Source organism: Melanotaenia boesemani, chromosome 21, assembly GCF_017639745.1.
Source record: "Melanotaenia boesemani isolate fMelBoe1 chromosome 21, fMelBoe1.pri, whole genome shotgun sequence".
Lineage (NCBI taxonomy): Eukaryota > Metazoa > Chordata > Actinopteri > Atheriniformes > Melanotaeniidae > Melanotaenia > Melanotaenia boesemani.
In genome coordinates, this window is record NC_055702.1 from 16,413,032 (window position 1) to 16,432,930 (window position 19,899).

General features: G+C 37.0%; 3 protein-coding genes across 5 annotated transcripts; 1 reads left to right on the forward strand and 2 right to left on the reverse strand.

Annotated features, from left to right (window-relative positions):
- Positions 1-4,024: 4,024 nt before the first annotated feature.
- LOC121632877 (troponin T, slow skeletal muscle-like) lies at positions 4,025-9,068 on the forward strand. 2 transcript variants are annotated; one of them, XM_041974668.1, is made up of 13 exons: positions 4,025-4,137; positions 6,260-6,289; positions 6,378-6,391; positions 6,546-6,572; positions 6,964-6,979; positions 7,101-7,161; positions 7,258-7,374; positions 7,508-7,585; positions 7,723-7,836; positions 7,925-8,034; positions 8,212-8,302; positions 8,395-8,435; positions 8,737-9,068. In XM_041974668.1, exons 2-13 carry the CDS (start codon positions 6,267-6,269, stop codon positions 8,780-8,782), a joined length of 738 nt encoding a protein of 245 aa, XP_041830602.1. In that variant the 5' UTR covers positions 4,025-4,137; positions 6,260-6,266; the 3' UTR covers positions 8,783-9,068. The 2 variants fall into 2 exon arrangements, with proteins under 2 accessions (XP_041830602.1, XP_041830601.1); XM_041974667.1 differs by lacking the exon at positions 4,025-4,137 and having other exon boundaries at positions 6,245-6,391.
- Positions 8,213-14,621, reverse strand: LOC121632875 (dynein assembly factor 3, axonemal-like). 2 transcript variants are annotated; one of them, XM_041974665.1, is made up of 13 exons: positions 14,603-14,621; positions 13,823-13,905; positions 11,901-12,007; positions 11,731-11,824; positions 11,494-11,648; positions 11,150-11,335; positions 10,877-10,999; positions 10,656-10,778; positions 10,383-10,527; positions 10,012-10,126; positions 9,777-9,851; positions 9,453-9,596; positions 8,213-8,273 (listed from the first exon to the last, which is right to left on the reverse strand). In XM_041974665.1, exons 2-12 carry the CDS (start codon positions 13,902-13,904, stop codon positions 9,455-9,457), a joined length of 1,347 nt encoding a protein of 448 aa, XP_041830599.1. In that variant the 5' UTR covers position 13,905; positions 14,603-14,621; the 3' UTR covers positions 8,213-8,273; positions 9,453-9,454. The 2 variants fall into 2 exon arrangements, with proteins under 2 accessions (XP_041830599.1, XP_041830598.1); XM_041974664.1 differs by lacking the exon at positions 8,213-8,273 and having other exon boundaries at positions 9,209-9,596.
- A 188-nt stretch (positions 14,622-14,809) lies between these two features.
- syt5b (synaptotagmin Vb) lies at positions 14,810-19,390 on the reverse strand. Its single transcript, XM_041974666.1, has 9 exons — positions 19,283-19,390; positions 18,064-18,267; positions 17,269-17,444; positions 17,070-17,168; positions 16,812-16,979; positions 16,492-16,659; positions 16,141-16,258; positions 15,871-16,004; positions 14,810-15,788 (listed from the first exon to the last, which is right to left on the reverse strand). Exons 2-9 carry the CDS (start codon positions 18,260-18,262, stop codon positions 15,579-15,581), a joined length of 1,272 nt encoding a protein of 423 aa, XP_041830600.1. The 5' UTR covers positions 18,263-18,267; positions 19,283-19,390; the 3' UTR covers positions 14,810-15,578.
- Positions 19,391-19,899: the final 509 nt, after the last annotated feature.

A 19,899-nucleotide genomic window follows, 5' to 3' on the forward strand; every position in this document is an offset into this window, starting at 1 on the left:
GGAAAATAATTTATTACATTGATATGCACTCATCTTTTTTTTTTGTTTAATCATATATATGATAACTTCATCCAAAAGAATGTGCTTACCCTTATAGAAGTAAAAATTAATATCGACCAGCACAACCTCTGTCAGATTGTACCTTGGAGAAGGAGTTGTACAGTGTACAATGCCCATCATTGTTGGGCTGAGAGCTAGTCCAGTGTCTGGGAGAACTTTTATTCTGGTCTGACCATTTCCACTTAGGGCTGGGCGATATGAACCAAATTTTATATCTCGTTATTTTTTACCTGGATCACGATATACGATATATATCTCAATATATATTTTTTTGTCAAGTAACCAAAGAGACTGCTCTAATTTACAGCCTTAAGTGCTAAATACACTTTTATTAAGGATCAGCGGCACATGTGCATTAAAACAGTTGACTGAAATTAAAGTAGCTTTATATTAAATTAAATGCTCCTAAAACAAAATGAATGAAAAATACTTTTCAATGGCATTAACAAAAATACAGCTGTGCAAAATGCAAAAGAAAAGATGCTTTTAACTCTAAACAAGCTATCTTGATATAAACGATATTCTCCCACTCTATATTGTGTCTGATAAAGTCTTGATATATTAGAAAATCTCGATATATTGCCCAGCCCTAGTTCCACTCGTCTCTAAACAAACCGATCCAGGCTGAGGTCTTATTGGCTTTGACCAATTGCTATAATGCCAGGTTCTCAGTAGGGTTCCTTACGCTGGCCAAGTCTTTATTTTGCTGTCAACAGTGTTCCTAGGCATTCCTCCAAGTTTTCTTTTCAGAATGCATCCCAGTGGACCCTGTATCTATGAGAATGGTGAAATTGAAATATAATGTCTGCAGGCAACAGAGAATATGTTGTGTTGTACATGCATGTAAATATGCATTAGCAAAATATTATTGTACCCTAAGTGGACCTTAAGAGAAGCGTTTAAAAAAAAAAAAGTCACAATGCATTTTCTTTCCTTTTCTTTCTGAATATATTAGTTGTTAAATCAATTGTTAATAACAGAGGAACTGGTGTTGCTTTTGCACTTAGCAAAGATGATGTTTTCAGAGGCTGACTAAACTAGTGTTCAGCAGTAAAATATTACAGTGTGATGCACAACAGGAGCAGGAGAGGATGACGTTGACACAGAGGAGAACGGAGCAGCGACATTTGTGCAAAACTACATGTAAAGTTTTTTTTAATGCAGGAAAAGTGCGGGTCTTGAAGACTTGCTCCAGGAAAAGTGTGGGTGTTGAAACATCCTCAACTCTCACGGATGTGACACCATCAAAATCCATGCATAGAGCAAATCGAATCAGCTTTTTCCATCTTGCCTCTAGACACCTCTATCTCACTGTCATTAATGATGGAAGCTGCGCTTGCGTTAAAAATATTAACACAGTTAATTACATAAATTAGTTACTGCCATTAACACCTTATTTTTGACAGCCTTACTTAAAAGTTTTAATGGTCTTTGGCCTCCTTTTTTATGTGACCTGATTTAACTCATGAGCCCTTGTGGACCTTGAGGTCCTCTGGTATTTTTAGTTGTTCTAAAAGTTAGAACTACAACTTACAGCAAGGCCTCTTTCCGTCAACTGTGGAACAGCCTGCCAGTGAAACTTAGGGTTCCTTGGCGTAGTTCTTTTTTTAAAATCAGTCAAGATCTACCTATTTAGCTTAGCTTTTAACTGATTTTTATTTATTATTTATGTTTAGTCTTTAGCTCCTTTATTTGTATCTTTATTCTTGTCAGTCTTAAAAGTTCTTAGTGTTTTTAGTTTTATTTGATCTTGTTTTTACTTTTTAATTCCAGTGTTTTCCTAAAGGGGATCCTGCACACCAGTGGCTTTGCCTGCTTGGTCTATGGGGTTGGCTGGGGACCCTCATCATAGATTGTGGTCCATTCTGACATGATAGCATCACACAGTTTCTGCAGAGTTGTCAGGTACACATCCATGATATAAATCTCCCTTTTTTACAAGAGAACCATGGAGGTCATTGGAGTTCAAAGAACTCATTTTCATGCTCATGGAATCACTTTTAGATGATTTAAGCTTTCATGACATGGTGGATTATCCGGCTAAAATGGCCATCAGAAGATCAGTACACTTGTCATAAAGACACAGACATGGTTTTGAATAATATTGTGGCATTTAGACAATGCTCAAATGGTATTAAGGGGCCCAAATTATGCCAAGAAAATATCCCCTACAACATAACAGCAGCACCAGCATCCTGACTCATTGATACAAGGCAGGATGGATTCACGTTTTCATGCTGTTTGTGTCCATTTCTAACCCTACCATCTGAACTTTGAAATTGAAATTCATCAGATCACACAAGTTTTACTGATCATCTGTTATCCAGTTTCGGTAAACCTATGTGGACTGTAGTCTCAGGTTTTTGTTCTTAGCTAACAGAAGTGATCGTCTGCTGCTGTAGCCCATCTGCTTCAAAGTTCTCATGTTGTACATTCAGAGATGGTATTTGGGTTGTAACCAGAGATTATTTGCTTGACAGCTGCATTTTCTATCATCCTGAACCAGCCTGCCCAGTTTCCCCTGACATCAACAAGGCATTTTAATCCAGAGAACTGCCAATAGATAATGTCTCTTTTCAGACTATTCTGTCATGGTTGTGCATGAAAATTCCAGTAGATCACAATTTTCTGATATACTCAGACCAGCTGGCCCCAACTGCTAAGCCATGTTCAAAGTTGTTCAACTCCTCTTTCTTCCTTACTCTGATGCTCAGTTTCAGCTTCAGGAAGTCATCTTGACCTTGTCTACATGGCATGCCAAACTGCATTGAGTTGCAACCATGTTATTGGCTGATCAGCTGCTGATCAGCTAATGAGTGTATGTTTTTTGCAGCATTATACCTGGCATAGTTTCGCTTTCCAAACCTGATATATGCTTGCTTTTATTGAGAATAATGTTAAGGAACCCAAATTATACCATACATAATCACATACCCTGAACTCCACATTTAAGTTTGCCAGCTGTATTAAAGTGTCCATCACCTTGTAGAGTTGGTAACATGCATGTTGTGTGTTTTTTTTTATACAACATATCCTTGCTACCTCATTAGCAGCGTAATTCTTCACTTCTTCGTGGATTAATTACTTTTCCTTCTGCCAGGTCACTCCCAAGCTTGTACTAGTCTTTATGGAAATTCTGTCTCCATCTGCCACATTTGCACAATACAAACAAACAAAAATAGAAAAAAAGAAGAAGAAAAAAAAGAAAGATGCTAATTATGTAGGTAAGGTAGTGTTATTGTGTCATGGGTATAGTTCCATTAGCCAAGTAAACAATCAGATTAACTTACTGGAAGATTTTACAGCAGCATTTCTTTGAAAACAGGTAATAAATATTTAATGTTTTTCATGTAGTCTTTAAAATACTTTTTCTTCATGTTAAAGTGTTTATTGTTTTTATTTATTTATTTATTTTCAAAGACAAGAATCTGTGGCTGCATCAAGATAATTTTTCAAGTTGCTGGTCTAATGTAGAACATCAAAAACACAACCAAAATCCAGTGTTCTGCTCATTGTAAAAACAAGCCTGCAGGGCTGGTAATAGACACCACATTCTACTTTGAGGCCTTTCTGTGCTGACAGAAATGGTCACAATTACGCTCTTGATTTTTGTCCTGTTATTCTTTCTCATCTGTATTTATATGAGCTCCTGCCACCTGTCTTTGTCTCTTATTTCAGCAGTGAGGTCAGTAACAAACCCTCTCCTCATTATCCTTCCTATCAGACTTCAGCCTATGCCCCCAAAAGCCACTAATAATCCACATGCACCCTACGTCCATTTTTTCTTTTCTAAATCATACCCTGTGTTTACAAATATGTCAACACAGCCATTTATCTTACTTTTTACTTTTCATATTACTTATCTGCCATTTTGGGCGTTTGCTTTTTGCATCAAAAGGGGAGGTGGGAGCCCAAAGTGACCCTGTGCAAGTAGATTGTGTCTCCAGAGTGTCAGTAATAGAAATGCCATCACATACAGAGATCCAAGTCACTGCAGGGGACCAATATATAAAGCTGTGTTTCCCTGGTTGTTACTGTTCCTTTTGTTATCCTTACTGAACATCTTTTGCTGGCCAGGTACGTGCTCTCACTTGCTCTTTTTCTAAACCAATGTAGTCTTCTTATTTAGTGTTGAGATGTTTAAATGTGTTACCATCCACAGGCACAGGTAATTTCTGATGTATGTATGTCAGCATTGCTTTTAGCATTTTTTAAAACTGCAATTTTAACAGTATTGTTTACATTTTCAAAATTTGAACAGACGGACTCAAATTTTAGACACCAAATGCTTTGCTCTGATATCTATATAACAAATTAAAGTTTAGTTTATCAGCATCCTTCAGCTCATACTCTTGATTTGTCTTGGTAAGTTTGTGGGTGCTGGGTGTGGCAGCTTTGCAAAAAAACTTAATTGACTTAGTTTTGGATTTGTTAAAACATGTTACTTTGGCCAATTTATTCCTTCTGACATCAAAATAATAGTCAACAAATGGACAGTTTAATCATAGATGCTTTAAAAATACTGTTACACAATGTCCCAATACAAAATAATATGTATATAGCATATATCTTACAGTACTTATGGAAGTTGTCTCATATACTATTTCAAATATATACCATCATGCCATGTGTCTGCAGCTTACATATAATCTGACAGAAGTTTAATTCATAAGTGCTTTTGAAAACTGAATGTTCCACTAAATTATAATCCTGCATTATAATGCGTAGGAAACACTGGCCCACAGACCAAAGAGTGTATGGGCACTGATAACAGTGTAATATAGCTCTGACATTACACATGATCATCATTATTATGACAAGTTTATTTCTGGTACCCTTGGACTTTTTGTCCATCTGTCCTGCTGAGTATGATCCTGTTGATCAGTTTATCCAACAGTGAAGCAATGTGATGAATTCCTCTCTCAATCCTTCATCTGTCTTTTGTCCAAGACCCTGTTTATTCAGAGCCACATTCTCATCCTATGAGATCTTGGCTAAAAACTAAATATAAAGGGATCTGAGAGACTTGGGCAGCCACAGTGCTTGATCTGTTGTGTTAATACACTGAAAGACAGGCAGTCTGAGTGAGCTTTCAGATGGTCACATTGAAATTAGGGTTTTGAAAGGTGTCCAGCAGTGGTGCACACTGCCAGGATCCCATTTCTGTGCCTGTCCGGTTAAACTCAGATTCATCTGATGGTTTTGACTTTGCCCTCTTTAAATGTAAAATACCCTATATTCTCAAACATGGAATATATAAAGTTGATAAACTTGTGAAGTATTCAAGCTAAACTGTTTATGGAACTCACCACACAATTAGTAATGCTGAGTGAGACTGCAAGTATGTGATGATAATAATCAGTCTTGGCTGGCGTTAATAGCAGCCAGCCAGCATGCTTAATGTCTCCATCCTACATTCTTGTGTGAATCCAATTAAACATGAAGGATTGGACAGCTGATCCCTCACTCTTATCCTGGGTAATAGGATGTTCCCCTCCTTTGTCCTTGTGACTTCTTCTCTTCTTAGCTCACTGATAGCAATGGCTTGTCTGCTAATCAATAAACCAATCAATCAATCGATTTAGATTCACTACCAGTCAAAGGTTTGGACACAAGTGCCCATTGGAATGAATGGGAAAGTGTGTCCAAACATTTAAGTGGTACTGTAGCTATCTTTCTAGATATTTGGCTACAGTACCAGGCAATCACTAGCTAGCTAGCAAACAGTGCACTTTGAGACAAACACAAACATGATGAGGAATGATGTACTGCTATGCAGCTGCTCCATAAACAGAGATGTCTTCACTTTCACTCACACTTACATAACAGTTTTGAGCCCTTTCCAATGTCAAAAACATTGTTAAGAAATTTTAAAGAAGACGAAACAAACATTGGTATTAGGTACTCACCAATCAATGCAAGTGGAGCTGTTCTCGTAGCTGCTTGAATCAATTATGAACACAGGCATAGCAATACATATAGTTTGCATTACATCAAGCCTTTATTGTTAAATATTCTGAAAGTATCAGAACGTTCAGAGATGTCAGTCTTCTGCCAATTCCCTGTTGTACAGTTTATGGAAAAGTGTTATGAAATTCTTGATTTGCTTGAGCTTTCTGACAGAGATACAAGCAACACTGAAAACAAGAGGAAAGATATGTTTGTTCATAAGTTCAAACTGATTATTATTTCTCTGCAGTGTCACCATGTCTCATTTAGAGGAGCTTGGGTGAGTCAATCTAGTCCAACCATGTATGTTTATAACAAGGGAAACTGTTTCATATGTCTAATGTATTTTTTCTATTCTTTTTGTTTAGAGGGCATCATGAGGGTAAGAATCTCAATCTATTAATTCAAAGAATCTGAGCTACACTACCAGTTAAAAGTTTGGACACATGGAATTAATTGTAAAGTGTGTCCAAACGTTTGACTTGCACTCTCCATGTTTTGTTTCAACTCAATCACTTTATTGTGTCTTTCTCCAGAGGAAGATGAAGAACCAGGAGAGGGAGGTGAGACTGTGATACTATATGTTGATTATACTGTATTTAGAAACAGCATAGCTATGTACAAACATTGCAGCCAGAGAAAGTATCCCCCAGGGAAACCTTTTAAATGTTTATATATCCAATGTTTACTTGTAGCTTCCATCTACATACAAAGTCATTTCTCTGTGGCACTCTGCAACACAATTTAAAATTCAAACTGCACCCAAACAGAGAAAAAACAAAATGTTGTTTACCCAGAAGGTATCATCTACAGTAGCCATAAACTAGATTTCATAATCTGTTTAAACATCATTCATTGTCTAAAATGATTCAACTTAAATATATTTTAATGTTTTAATTGTTTTGTTTTGTTTTTTTAACCTTCATCAAAACAACTGACACTGCCATGTTGAAGAACGGCCGAAATACAAGTAAGTATAGATATATATAAAGCAAAACTTTTAAGAATTACTGTGATTTGTGCAATGAATAATCTGTTCAGCCCAAATAAAAAGGGAAGAGCAGTTATTATTTGCTCATGTTCTTTTACAGACCAGTGGTCACACAACTCGCTGCACCAAAAATCCCAGAGGGGGAGAGGGTTGACTTTGATGTATGTTCTTCAAGTCTTTTGTTTTAAGTGAACAACTGTACCAAAAACAGGACTCAATAATCTTAAATCAATGTACACACTGATGTCTCCTATTAGGACATTCATCGGAAAAGAATGGAGAAAGATCTTCTGGAGCTGCAGACTCTGATTGATGTCCACTTTGAGCAGAGAAAGAAAGAGGAGGAGGAGCTGATTGCACTCAAATATAGAATTGTAATCCATTTACCAACTATTGGTTAATTTATCTCCTCTAAATGTTTTTTTGAGACTACAGTAACAATTCAGACCAACAGTTGTTAAAAGTACATGTGTAAATGTCTGGCTGATGTGATTATTCTTTTTTTAGGAGAACCGGCGAGCAGAGAGAGCTGAGCAGCAGCGAGTGAGGGCTGAAAAAGAGCGTGACAGACAGACACGCATTGCTGTAATTACTTATTTAATTGTTTATATTTAATCCATTCAATAATCCACTGAAGATCTCATTATCTTGACCCCAAACACTTTATAAGAGCAAGTTAAGTAAAGGAAAATGCAGTAATCTGTTAAAGATAACTTCTTCAGGAGGAGAGACAGAGGAAAGAGGATGAAGAGGCGAAGAAGAGGGCAGACGATGAGGCTAAGAAGAAAAAGGTGCTCTCCAACATGGGAGCTCATTTTGGAGGGTTTCTTGCAAAGGTCAGAGTGGTAACCAGGCAGGTTCTTAATATTGTCAGTTTGGAGGGGAGCATTTCATGTAAAAGTGATGACAGTTTGTTACCTGCAGGTAGAACAAAGACGGGGGAAAAAGCAAACTGGAAGAGAGATCAAGAAGAAGACTCTGGCTGAGAGGCGTAAGCCACTGGCTATTGAGAACCTGAGAGAGGACTGCCTGAGGTCAGTGAAAGGCTTCTGAAAGGCTGGTGGTACTTTGGGTTTTAAATTTGGTTTAATTTCAAGTAATGTTTCATTGCATTTTAACTCAGGTCCATCAGGTCTGTTACGTGCTGGACAGATTTTGAAATTGTTCAACCTCTGGACACATTATATACCGCTGCTGTCCATGCATTTCAGGGAGCGAGCCAAAGAAATGTGGGAATGGATCTACCAGCTGGAGTCAGAAAAGTTTGACCTGACTGAAAAGATGAAGAGGCAGAAATATGAGGTGACCCTTTCAACTAAGAATATTTAAAATTAGTATGAAAAAAAATTGGCTATTTTGTGATATCAACTTCTAATGCTTTTTTTTTCTTACAGATTAATGTTCTATTGAACCGAATCCAACATGCTCAGAAATTGTGAGTCAATCTACTTGTCACAATTGTTCAACTCCTGACACTCAAAAGAAACAAAGCAGAGCAGCTCATGTGCTATTTGCAAATATGTCACAAATCAGTGGCTGCAGTACATGCACACACACAGGAAATGCTGATATAAGTACTCCCTTCTGAGCAGGATGCATACATCTAGGATATTTACATAGCTAAAAGAAGAAAAAGAAACTGACCTACTTCTCTTTTCAAAAACCATGCTGACAATGGCTTGTTAGACTGTGAGATCTGCTTGTAATCTGCATTAAATCTTATTGTCTTTATGCAGCAAAAAGGGCCATGGTAAAGGGAAGGTTGGAGGACGCTGGAAGTAACCCACCCCCCTCAAACACACAAACAAGTGACACAAGCAAACAAGAGGATAGTTCACTGATTTTAGAAAGAGATTGCAGCAATTTTGCAGCTTTTACTACATGACAAGAGCGAAATATGATAGATTTCTGTGTGATGTTTATTAGAATGTATCCATTTAAATTAGGATTTGTGGTTTTTTAAATGCATGCATACATAAAATGAAGACTGTTTTGTTTAAACTGGACATAAAATAAAATGATCAAATGATAAAATTATATAACCATATATAAACATGACTTTCCAGAGCTACAACAAATATATTTGAGTTAATATTTGAGGTTTCTGACAGTTTCTGTATATTGTCTGATAAACTTCCATCTAAATTAAAAAAAACAATCTGTATGTAAGTGTCTTTTGTGTCTTGTTAAGATAAATCTTCTAATGATGGATAGTGAGATACTGTGCTATTGTGTATGACTATCATGACACTTAGGGATGTCTTTCCATTTATATATACTTTTTATCCTTTTGTGATAATTTAAAAAAAAGCTTATGAAGGAGAAGTAAAAGTATAAAAAGTACAAAAAAACAAACAAAAAAACCCAAAAAAACATTAAGCTAACTTGCTGCAATTTTATGATGGCTGCTTGCAACAGGAGAAGAATAAACCGCTGTTATGAAATAAACCACCTTCAATCCTTCTGCTGAATGAAAACTGCATGGGCATCATTGCTGCTCCCCTCACAACACGGTTCAAATCCAGCCTCCAGAGCCATGCAAGCCACTCTCTTCGCAAAGCCTGCTTCCTGCTCTTTGTTCAGATCTAAAATGTACCTAAAACACATAAATACATCTGCAGTCAGTTGTTGTTAAAAAAAATCTATTAAATCTGAGATATGAGGTGGACAGAAATACAGTTACACAAATGCAAATGTGCAGCTGCACAGCAGTCACTGTACTCTAGGTGATGTAAGTCACCATGGTAACAAGCCATGTTGCTATAAAAACCCTCACTTGGCCAATTCCACGACAAGCAGAGCGTCTGGTGCTGCAATCTGTCTCATCATGGGGTGCAACTGGTGCACACAGCTTTACAGCACAGACCGAGAGGGAAACAGAAACACAGAAATGAAACACTGTTACCAGTCGATCCCCTGCGATCCAGGGGACTGAATGGTTAAAGAGTCCTGTTTTAGGTATTTTCAATTTAGGAAAATGATATTGGTGGTATTTAGGTGAAATATCTCACCTGGTAGAGAAGTAAATTATGTTGAAGTATTGTGAGTATTTCTTTTTTTCCCACAGTTTTTGAAGTGAATCCAAAGGCAGGAATGTCACAGAGACCCCATTTACATCCATCAAGTCTGAAGAAGATTTGAGAAAATCAAGTTTTGTTGCTTTTATGCTAAACAAAAGACAAGGTTCACTTGTGCCATTTCTTGAACTTGAATACATAGTTCTCAATTCAATGCCTTTGAACAAGAACTGTAGCAAGAAATGACTAAATAAGGCATTTTTGCTGTGATTTAAACAACATTTACAGATGTACGAGTTGCCATTTTGGGTTCAAACTGCTTGTACATTGTTACCTAGATAAAGCTAGCTTTTAAAGCTTTTTACCGTTAATCCTGACAGGTTTCTGGTCAGGATGTGTGGATGCATCCTCTGCCTCGGTGTCTGATTGAGAAGTAACAAGGCAGCTCCTTCTACTGGACAGAGACTGGAATAATGCTTGGAGGTTTGCAAAGGAAATATCCTGGGCTGTCTGTGGATGTAAGGCAACAAAAGGATGACAAAAATAGAAATAAATGTTTTCCAGTTTTGTTCCAATTTACTTTAACTGTATAATTAAAAGTAGGTGAAGAGAAAACTCTAATCTGGTGTTTAATTAACCTTGATGTGTTGCCCATTCTGTGTCTTCAGCAGACTCTTGTCATCAGTTTCAATTCCAAAGGAAATATACGGACTAGATACAATATCTCCCCAGTAACCTCTCACTGCCACTTTGTCTCCTCTCTGTCAACACACATATATAACAAAAACATATATATGAAACTGTATTACTTCAAACAATTTCATTCATAAACTGCGTTACAGAACAGATAAGCACTTACCCGACTAAAAATTCTGGATGAGAGCAAAGTTGGATTGGTTATTTGGTAGATACCTTCCCTCATTTCAAATGCCAATCCCTGCGCTCTCCATCGCACATACTGGTGTTTGTTAATGACACCACACTGTCCACAAACCATACAGAAAGAGTTTAAATCCTTCAGTACAACATTCAAACTTCCAAACGACCAAAGAACCTCAATTTCTCCAACCAGATGCTTATGTAGAACTAATTTTATCTATAGAACAAGAAATAACACAACATTTTCAGTTACCCCTTTCTCATGCAGCTTCATTGTAAGGTCCCAGTCAAAGCAGCCCTTCTTGGAGTCATAGCGGGTACCTAGATGTTGCCTGACCCGATAATCCCAGGCTTTGGCCATTAACACAGGAGCAGGCTCAGACAAGGATGACTGAATCCACAACTTGAATATCCTGGCTAGCTCATCTCGCTCCTTAAACTGTAGAAATGCTCAGTAAATAAAATTAGAAAACTGCCTGATGTTGTAGAGCAATTACACAGCATCATTTTCTTGACCATGTTTGTTATCTCATATCTAGTTTTACATAGATGTGGCTGAAACAGAGAAGAAGAAGCTTGTTTAGCACATTGTTTTACCTTGAGAAGAGCTGTGTCCAGGCAGGCATGCATGGCTGCTTCCAGTGTTTCAGTAACAAACAGAGAGAGCTGCGATGCTGCTTGTCGCAGTGTCTCCTCTGTCTGACTGCGAATTTCACTATTTCCAAACACCTCCAGGAAAACCTCTGTCTTCTCTGAAAATAAAAACCAGGACAAGTCAGGCTAAGGGTTTAGGACACATCTGGCTTTTTAAGGAATTAACAGTTCACCACCCACCATTAATTCCCATGATTTCCTTGGGCACCAGTGCTAGGTAAAGAAGCAAGAGCTGCCTAGCCACCACCTCCATGCTGTTTTCTATCACCCATACCTGCAGTGAAACAGAAAAGACTAGCAGAGTAGGCCTTCTCTTCTCAATGTTAACACTTTCAGAGACTGAGACTTACATGAAGACTTTGCTTGTCCTGCAAACCAGCAATGGTCTTCAAAATATGTCTTGGATCCCCACTGCCAACCAGTAAAACATTGACATGTCCTTCATATCTGACAGGGCCTAGGTACCAAAAGAGAAATGATGATACAGTTAAAGCACAGCATAGAATACCTTTTGGACTGTGAAATACAACTTCAATACCTTTTCATAATAAAAATAATAATTTAGCTGTCCATGGTCACAGATGAGGACAAAGGACCCAAATGCAGGACTGTGAGACAGGCGGACATAAGACATAGGAATTATTGAATGAAATGCTGCATGCTACAACAGCAAGATTAACCAAGAACAAGAACCAAAACTAAATAACAAAATCTCCTAAACAGATGAAACAATAACTAGAAAGGCACCATGGCAAACTGAGACAGGATAAAGGATCTGACAAGGAGCAAAGGATACCAAAGAGAATTAAAACTGGGGGAGACGATGACAAATGACAAGCAGGTGTGAAAATCAGCACTGAACACCTGGTTTGATAGAACAGGAAGTATTTTTAACTGAATACACAGGGGGGCAGACAACAGAATAAAATAGGAAACAGGTTTTTTAGACCAGAACATGTAATCTGCATACACTGAACAAAGACTGTACAGATGAACGAAAAACATGACAAATTATGAAACACATAAACCACAACCTGAACTCAAAAAAAAAAAAAAAAAAAAAAAAAAATCAAGAAATAAACTAATGAAATAAGTTGGAACAGAAACAGAAATCTAACAAGAACTAAACCAAAACCAGAACCAAAACTCACAAAACATGACATCAGTGCAGCTGGTAATAGCAGAATAAAGTTAGGGGCAGTCAGTGTTGTTAATAAGTTTAAGAACGTTTTGCCACTAAGGCATTTATTTAATTTGCAGCCTGCCTTTGTAGATTGATATTTAACATACTAAACAAATGCTGTGGTATTCCCTACTGCTTTGTCTGGTTTTGTGGACATTACAAAATCAATGAAAACTTATTTTACTATATTCAATTATCTACAAGTGTAACATAAAACCCTTAGAAATACATTTCTGTTAAATATTCTGCAACACAAACTCTTGAGTTCTTAGTTTTATTTAAAAATAATTTAATTACATTGACTTATCTCCATTTTGCTTGATAAAATAATGTAAAGATTGAAGGCCAGACCTTATAAAAATCACACACTCCAATAAACTTTAGTTTGCACAATTCATATTTATATCTAATGTATTATGTCTGTCAGTCTTAGAATTCCAAGTCTTTGTTTATATATATATATATATATATATATATATATATATATATATATATATATATATATATATATATATATATATATATATATATATAAATTGCCAGTAAAGTCATATTCTAGTCATAAGTGTTTGAACTAATTTCCATAGACAATTGCTTATTCTCTAATAAAGTAATTATTGCATTTAACAACAGCTTACAACTATATCTAAAAAAAACAAAAACAAGACAAACAAACAAAAAAAACAAAACAAAAAACAAACAAAAACAAACTGCAGTTTGAGGACTGACTACAGCTGCATTTTAAACTAGACTAAAAAGATGTATGTTCACATAGTAAGACATTAAAATAGAAAAAAAAAATCTGAATAGTACAACATTTTACACTAAAGCACAGAAACCAGCACTTGCTTGATTACAAGTATAATGTTTGTTATTTAAATATTTTGCTTGTTTTTATCACTGCTATTCTACCACTATATATATATATATATATATATGTATATATATATATAGTTTATAATATTATGTGTACCGTTTCTAGAGTTACAGTTTCGAAAGAAAATTTAACCTGCTGTAAAAATCCTTTAACTAGTAGATGCACACGCAGCAGCTATGGCCAGAATATCCTCGTGCACAGGAGGCTCTCACCCGCAGTTAGCAAGTCGCACGCTGGACTGAAGCCCCACCAAGTGATGCAACCCGGGCCCTCAGACACCTGTCCCGCGCTCATCCTATAATGTAAACGAAAGAAGGAAACAATATGAATGAATGAAATGAATGAATGAAAAAGACTTTATTAATCCCAAAGGGAAATTCAATATTGTAGTAGTAGTATTTTTTTTTTTTTTTTTTTTTTTTTTTAAACAATCACATTAATTAATTAAGGGCTTTGTTCTTCAGCCTGATAGCTGCTGGAAGGAAGGATCTTCTGTATCTCTCTGTCTTGCATCGGACTTGAACAAGCCTCCCACTGAACACACTCTGTTGTTTCGTCACGGCGTTGTGTAGAGGGTGTGAAGGATCTTCCATTATCTTCGTCAGCTTGTACAGAATTCTTTTTTTGATGATCAACTCCAGCGGCTCCAGAGTTACTCCAAGCACAGAACCAGCTTTCTTGATCAGTTTGTTAATTCTTTTCAAGTCTCTGGTTCTGATGCCGCTGCCCCAGCAGATTGCTGCAAAGCTGATTGCACTTTCAACAACAGACCTGTAGAACATTTGCAACATTTTGGTGCAGACGTTAAAAGATCTCAGCTTCCTTAAGAAGTAGAGTCTATCAGTATTTTACGTAAGACAAACCCAGCAGGGATATGTCAGGGTCTGGATTAGTTTAAAATTAGCGGTAATTGTAAACTGTACGTAGTTAACTTATAAATGTAGCTAATTTCTATGGACAGATACCCTTCTAGATTTGTAATACAGACTCACCTTTTCCACTGTTTTGATAACAAGTTTGGAGTTTGTTGCTAGGCAACTCTTCAACATGGGAGACGCTGACGTCATCCACCGGCGACATAATATACTGGATTTGCTGAAAAGCTTAAAAGGGATCAAAATGTTATATAATATATTGCACAAACTTATTACCTGTTACTTATAACTTAGTTGAACGTAAGTCAGGAAGCAATGTCGTGAAACTGGCCATGGTAGGTTTAATTGCATTTTACAGCTTTGTCACACAACAGCACTACAAAATGAGACATTTCTAATCTAAAAACCCTACCAGATCACCAGAGACAACCATCGTTTCACAGCACAGTGTAATTCTGTGAATCATTCATTTATACATCCAAATGCTATGCTGATACATGGGTATACAGAGAAGGTGCACATTTACAAATAACTGTTTTCCAAATATACAAACACAGAATCATGTTGGATTACAGAGTAAGGTATATAGGAGAAGCCAAGGTTTTCATTATAATCAAATATAAAAAATTATGTTATAATTACATGATACACAGTTGTGAGGGCACATACACACACAACATACACTCTCACATTACAAAGTACAGGCAGGTGACAAAAAAAAACAAACAAAAACAACAACAACAACAACAAAAAAAAAATCCTCTTGAACCATTTACCCCTACAGGCAGATAGCACTTTGCCATGTATACTTGAGTCCACTTATGCCCATAGAAAATAAGAGTTATTGCAGAGGATGTGAAAATCACCTTGCAACAAGGACACCACTAATAGCAGTGGGGACAAAACCACCCAAATTATTTTGACTGCATATCAGAAAAGATAATAAGACCTATCCCCTTTTATTTTGCTTTCATTTGTCATATGCCTGTATCTCAAAGGAAACAAAATGGAAAGCACAACATGCATATTGATAAAACACCAGGTTTTACACCAAATAACATCTCAGCAGCATGTAGTGTTCCATCAAGGTGCTCTAACGAGGTTTTGCTTTGAGTGCTGCTTCTACTTCTTCTTCAGTCAGGAGAGTGTGCCACTGGGCTACTGGACGTCTGGGATTGGCAAGCATATCTGACCAATGGCGCAATCCAACTCCTGTAGCTCCATAGCCCATAAAGGTCCCTCCGATGGGGTCATTGCTCCCAAGTTTATCATAATCATATACCGTGATGACAACCTGTACTTTCTGATGGAAAGAAAAGCATCAGACAATCACACTTTTCAATACCATAAATATTTGTTATACGTCGTAGTTACGTAAAACTTACCTGTATTTGTTCAAAAGGGACTTCAAAGCTGAAACTCTCATTAAAGTAAGGATTGAGTGTGTTTTTCTTGACTGTTGTCTTCTTCTTTTTAATCCGCTTCCCATTTTGTTGCAGGACAATCTTCACATATGGATCTTGTGAAAGAAAAAAGGGTAAGTTTTTTTGGGGGGGGGGTTATTTTTAACAAGAGTTTTCAGTATGGTTTTTTGAGGAATTATGCCAATATGGGGCAGAATGATAATATTGGTCAATGAAATGAGATTTGTTTACCTGATAAGCCACCAACATCCATTTTTTTAAGATTCTTGGCCTCCATAATGTTTACTGTCAGTTTCCCAGCAGTTGGTACATAGCGTAGGGAAATGCAAATATCACCCAGTTTTTCTTGCTGAAAGGAATTTTTGGGAAAACCTTTAGTTAACTCAAATTAAATTGAGGGCATATTGATAAAATTCCAAACTAAAATGATTTATTGTATTTAAAAAGAAATGGAAACTGGCTTTTTTGTACATATAAAGATTTAGAAATTTTGTGCACGAATAGTTTTTTTAAAATTGCAAATGCTTATTCTTACAATTAACATTAACTGACATTTTTAAATAAACACACGGTTAATCTCACCTCCTCCTTCTCACCACTCTCTACGTCCCTCCATTGCTGCATGGGCTGGCCCAAATCAACACTGTTCATTGGAATCTTTATTTCACCAATCATGTCATGCTTAGAGAAACGATCAAAGTCAAAAACCTGCAGCACTAAAGTCTTTCCGCCCAGCTCTGCATATGGAATCTAGAAAGAAAGGTTATTAAAATAGGTGAGGTCAGATAGACCACATTTCCAGCCATGATAGATAAAAAGTCATACAATAACATCACAAGCTTTAACATAAAGACAAAAACAAGCAAGATCCAGTGGACAGATGCACATAAAGCATGAGATACCTTAAAAATAAAAGTCTCATTGAAGACAGGACACAGGTTTTTGCGTTGAACCTTGGTCTCATATTTCTTCTTTTTGTCTGGCAACAGAAAAACTTTGACATAGGGGTCTGAAGTTCCCCCCATATCCATGGCAGCAAGATCCTGAGCCTGAAGGATGCCCACTATAAGCTGCATAGAAAAGAGATAGTGTTAGAAAGACCTTCAACTGGTACTCTTGCAGACTAAAAAAAACTATGGGTGTTTTCACTCAGGATCCACCTGTGAATCTGTGAAGTTGTAGTCCAAGGAGAACTCCAGTCTACCCAACTTTTCCTGTTCTTTCTCCTCCTCTTCCCCTTCTTTCTTCTCTTCCCCCTCCTACAAGATAAAACATTGCTACATTGGATGAGCTTCAATTAGGTCTTAATCAGGTAAGATTGTAGGAGAATAAGTGAGTAGAAATACAGTAGTATGTCACCTTCTCTCCAGCCTCTCCTTCACCTTCCTTTGTCTTTCTGTGGCGACCTGCTTTCCTTTCCCTCGCCTTCTTTGGCTTTTTCTTTTTCGCAAAGCATTTTTTGAAAACACAGAAGATACAGCATGCCACCAAAACCAGGACCACCACAACAATGGCTGCCACTGCCCACATAGGAACTGCAGAGGATGTAAACAGGCAGATCAGTCCTCACTGTACACAAAATGGGAGAAAACTTATCATGTCAGACAGGGCCCTGTCTGAAAATATATCATTTCTCAAAAGTCCTTATCTATTTCAAAACACACACAGCTTAGCCCAAGCTTTCAAAAGGCTCTATACACAAAGTTAAAACATAATATGATTCTACTGAAATTAAAGTTGGGGACTGGGAGAAACTAACATTTCTCCTAACTGCTCATTTATCTTAGGACAGTTTGCTGAGTATGTGTTTGGTCAGTAACACCCTTCTCTGTAATCAGATAATAACACTCTTTTAGCTGGGAGTGGTCCTGTACAGCCACAGTCAGCAGCAATGTCAAAGTACCAGCAGTTCATTATTTAGTGCTTAACTCCTGTCATCATAAACAATAGTTTTCAATTACTAGGTAGGATTCTTGATCCTTGTTGATGTCATTAGATCAAGACGCGTGTTTCAGTTTTATGTAATGACAGAAAGAAACTTTGTGCTTATTGGAAATTGCTAAATAAAACTGGTTGATAAAATTATGTGATGTTAATTTTTCATAGTGAAAAGAGCATACCAAAATTGTGTTGTAGATTGTAAGAGTGTCTTACTTGGCAGATGACTCAGTTCATTCATGAACTTCTCCTTCATGTGATTGTAGTCATGGCCTGGGTGATGTTCTGTATGTGAGTGTTCGTGGTGCTCTGAATGAGTATGTTCATGATGAGCTGGTTCTGTTGCTTCCTCCGATTCTGGTTCGGAAGGCTCAGCAGCCCTCCGGATTCGGACCCCATCAGTGACCAGCCTCATGTCAGCTGTCAAAACAACAGAGCCAGTGTGGTTATTCATGCTGCGTCAGTCTGTTATGGTCTCTGTCAAGTTGGCTCATACACTGAGTCACAACACATTTTTACATGTATGCCATGTAATCCCCGTGTTGGTGTGTTGCAGCACAGTCCAGTAGCACAGCACATCTCTAAGCCAGATGCTCAACATGGCTGACCCTAATCCCTCTGTTACTCTCATACTCCCTGACATCTCATCCATCCCATAGCCCACTCTTTCCCTCCCTCATCCATCTCATCCCCCCTTTTCTCTCATCATGGTCTCTGCTAGACGGGATTAAACTCAAACACTACAATATTAATCCAAAATCACAATTTCTTAAAACTATAATAAATAAAAATTGTTCTCTTTCATCGATATTCCTCTTATTTTCAAACCTTGTTAAGTCCACCTGGAAAGTTCTCTGTAATGGTTTCTATTAATGAAGGTGTTTGAAAAGAATCCCAGTGGACTACAACCAGGATTCATAGAAACCCATCTCTTTATTTATAGTTTTCACGTATATTTCATTTAAATATTCAAATGAATTTGTAGATTCATATTCTAGATTCAGTTGAACTCTCTTTACAGAAAACAGATTTGTAAACAAAATTATTGGACGTTGTCTCACTGCCACATAAAAACATCCCAGCAGAAACATTTGATCTGACAGACCACAGACTTGTGTATCGGCTAGACATATCAAGGGGATTTCTTGTTCTCAGATTGATGGTGAAAGATGCTGACTGAAATAAATATATATATATATTTATTAAAAATAAAAATATACAAATATGTTTACTTTCTAACAAATGGTTGATGATTTTGTACAGATTAATAATAAACAAAGCAAATCATATCAAATTAATCCACAAGGAAAGTCAACTACTCTTATGCGTGGGTTTTAAACCTTTATAATTAAAAATGTATTAAAAATGTTGCTTTTTATCACCTACTGCATTTTAACCAGAACAAAAATGTCTGAAATTTCAGCTTTTATCTTACCTGTTGATGGGTTCTTTTAAATCCCCCTATACAGAAAGCTCTTGGACAAACTCTAGATTTAAAGGTATTTTTAGTTACCTCAACTTTAACTGCTTATTGCCCTTAAACACTTTCCAGTCCTTTCAGGATGCTGCTGTCGCTGACTGGCAGACTCCCTGAAACCCTTTCCATCAAAGCACTGGCAAATCACTAGAGCAGTGTTGTCGTTTAATCCCCCTACCCCTCCTCCTGATATTAGAAGGCTGACAACACATCTGTTGCTTGATATCTGACTGAATGAATAAAATGAATACCAAGCAGCAACCATGACTTGTTGTCCCACTATGTAATTATATTTTTAACACCCTGGCCAATTTAAGGTATTTTTACAAGTGACTGTTCATAATGGTGTTTGTGTTTACCCATCAGACTGAGAAGATTGTAGAGCATCCAGCCTTTCACTAATCCCCTTAGCATAGCTGTCCTTACAGTCAATCTACCAACAAATTTCAGTGAGAGCTGACATTTCATCGTCCCCGCCCCTTGGCTTACCAGTTTACTGTAGAGTACCACACACAATTTTAGAGCACTCTACCACTCTAGGACATTGTATCATGTATTTGCATCTGGAGTTTTCA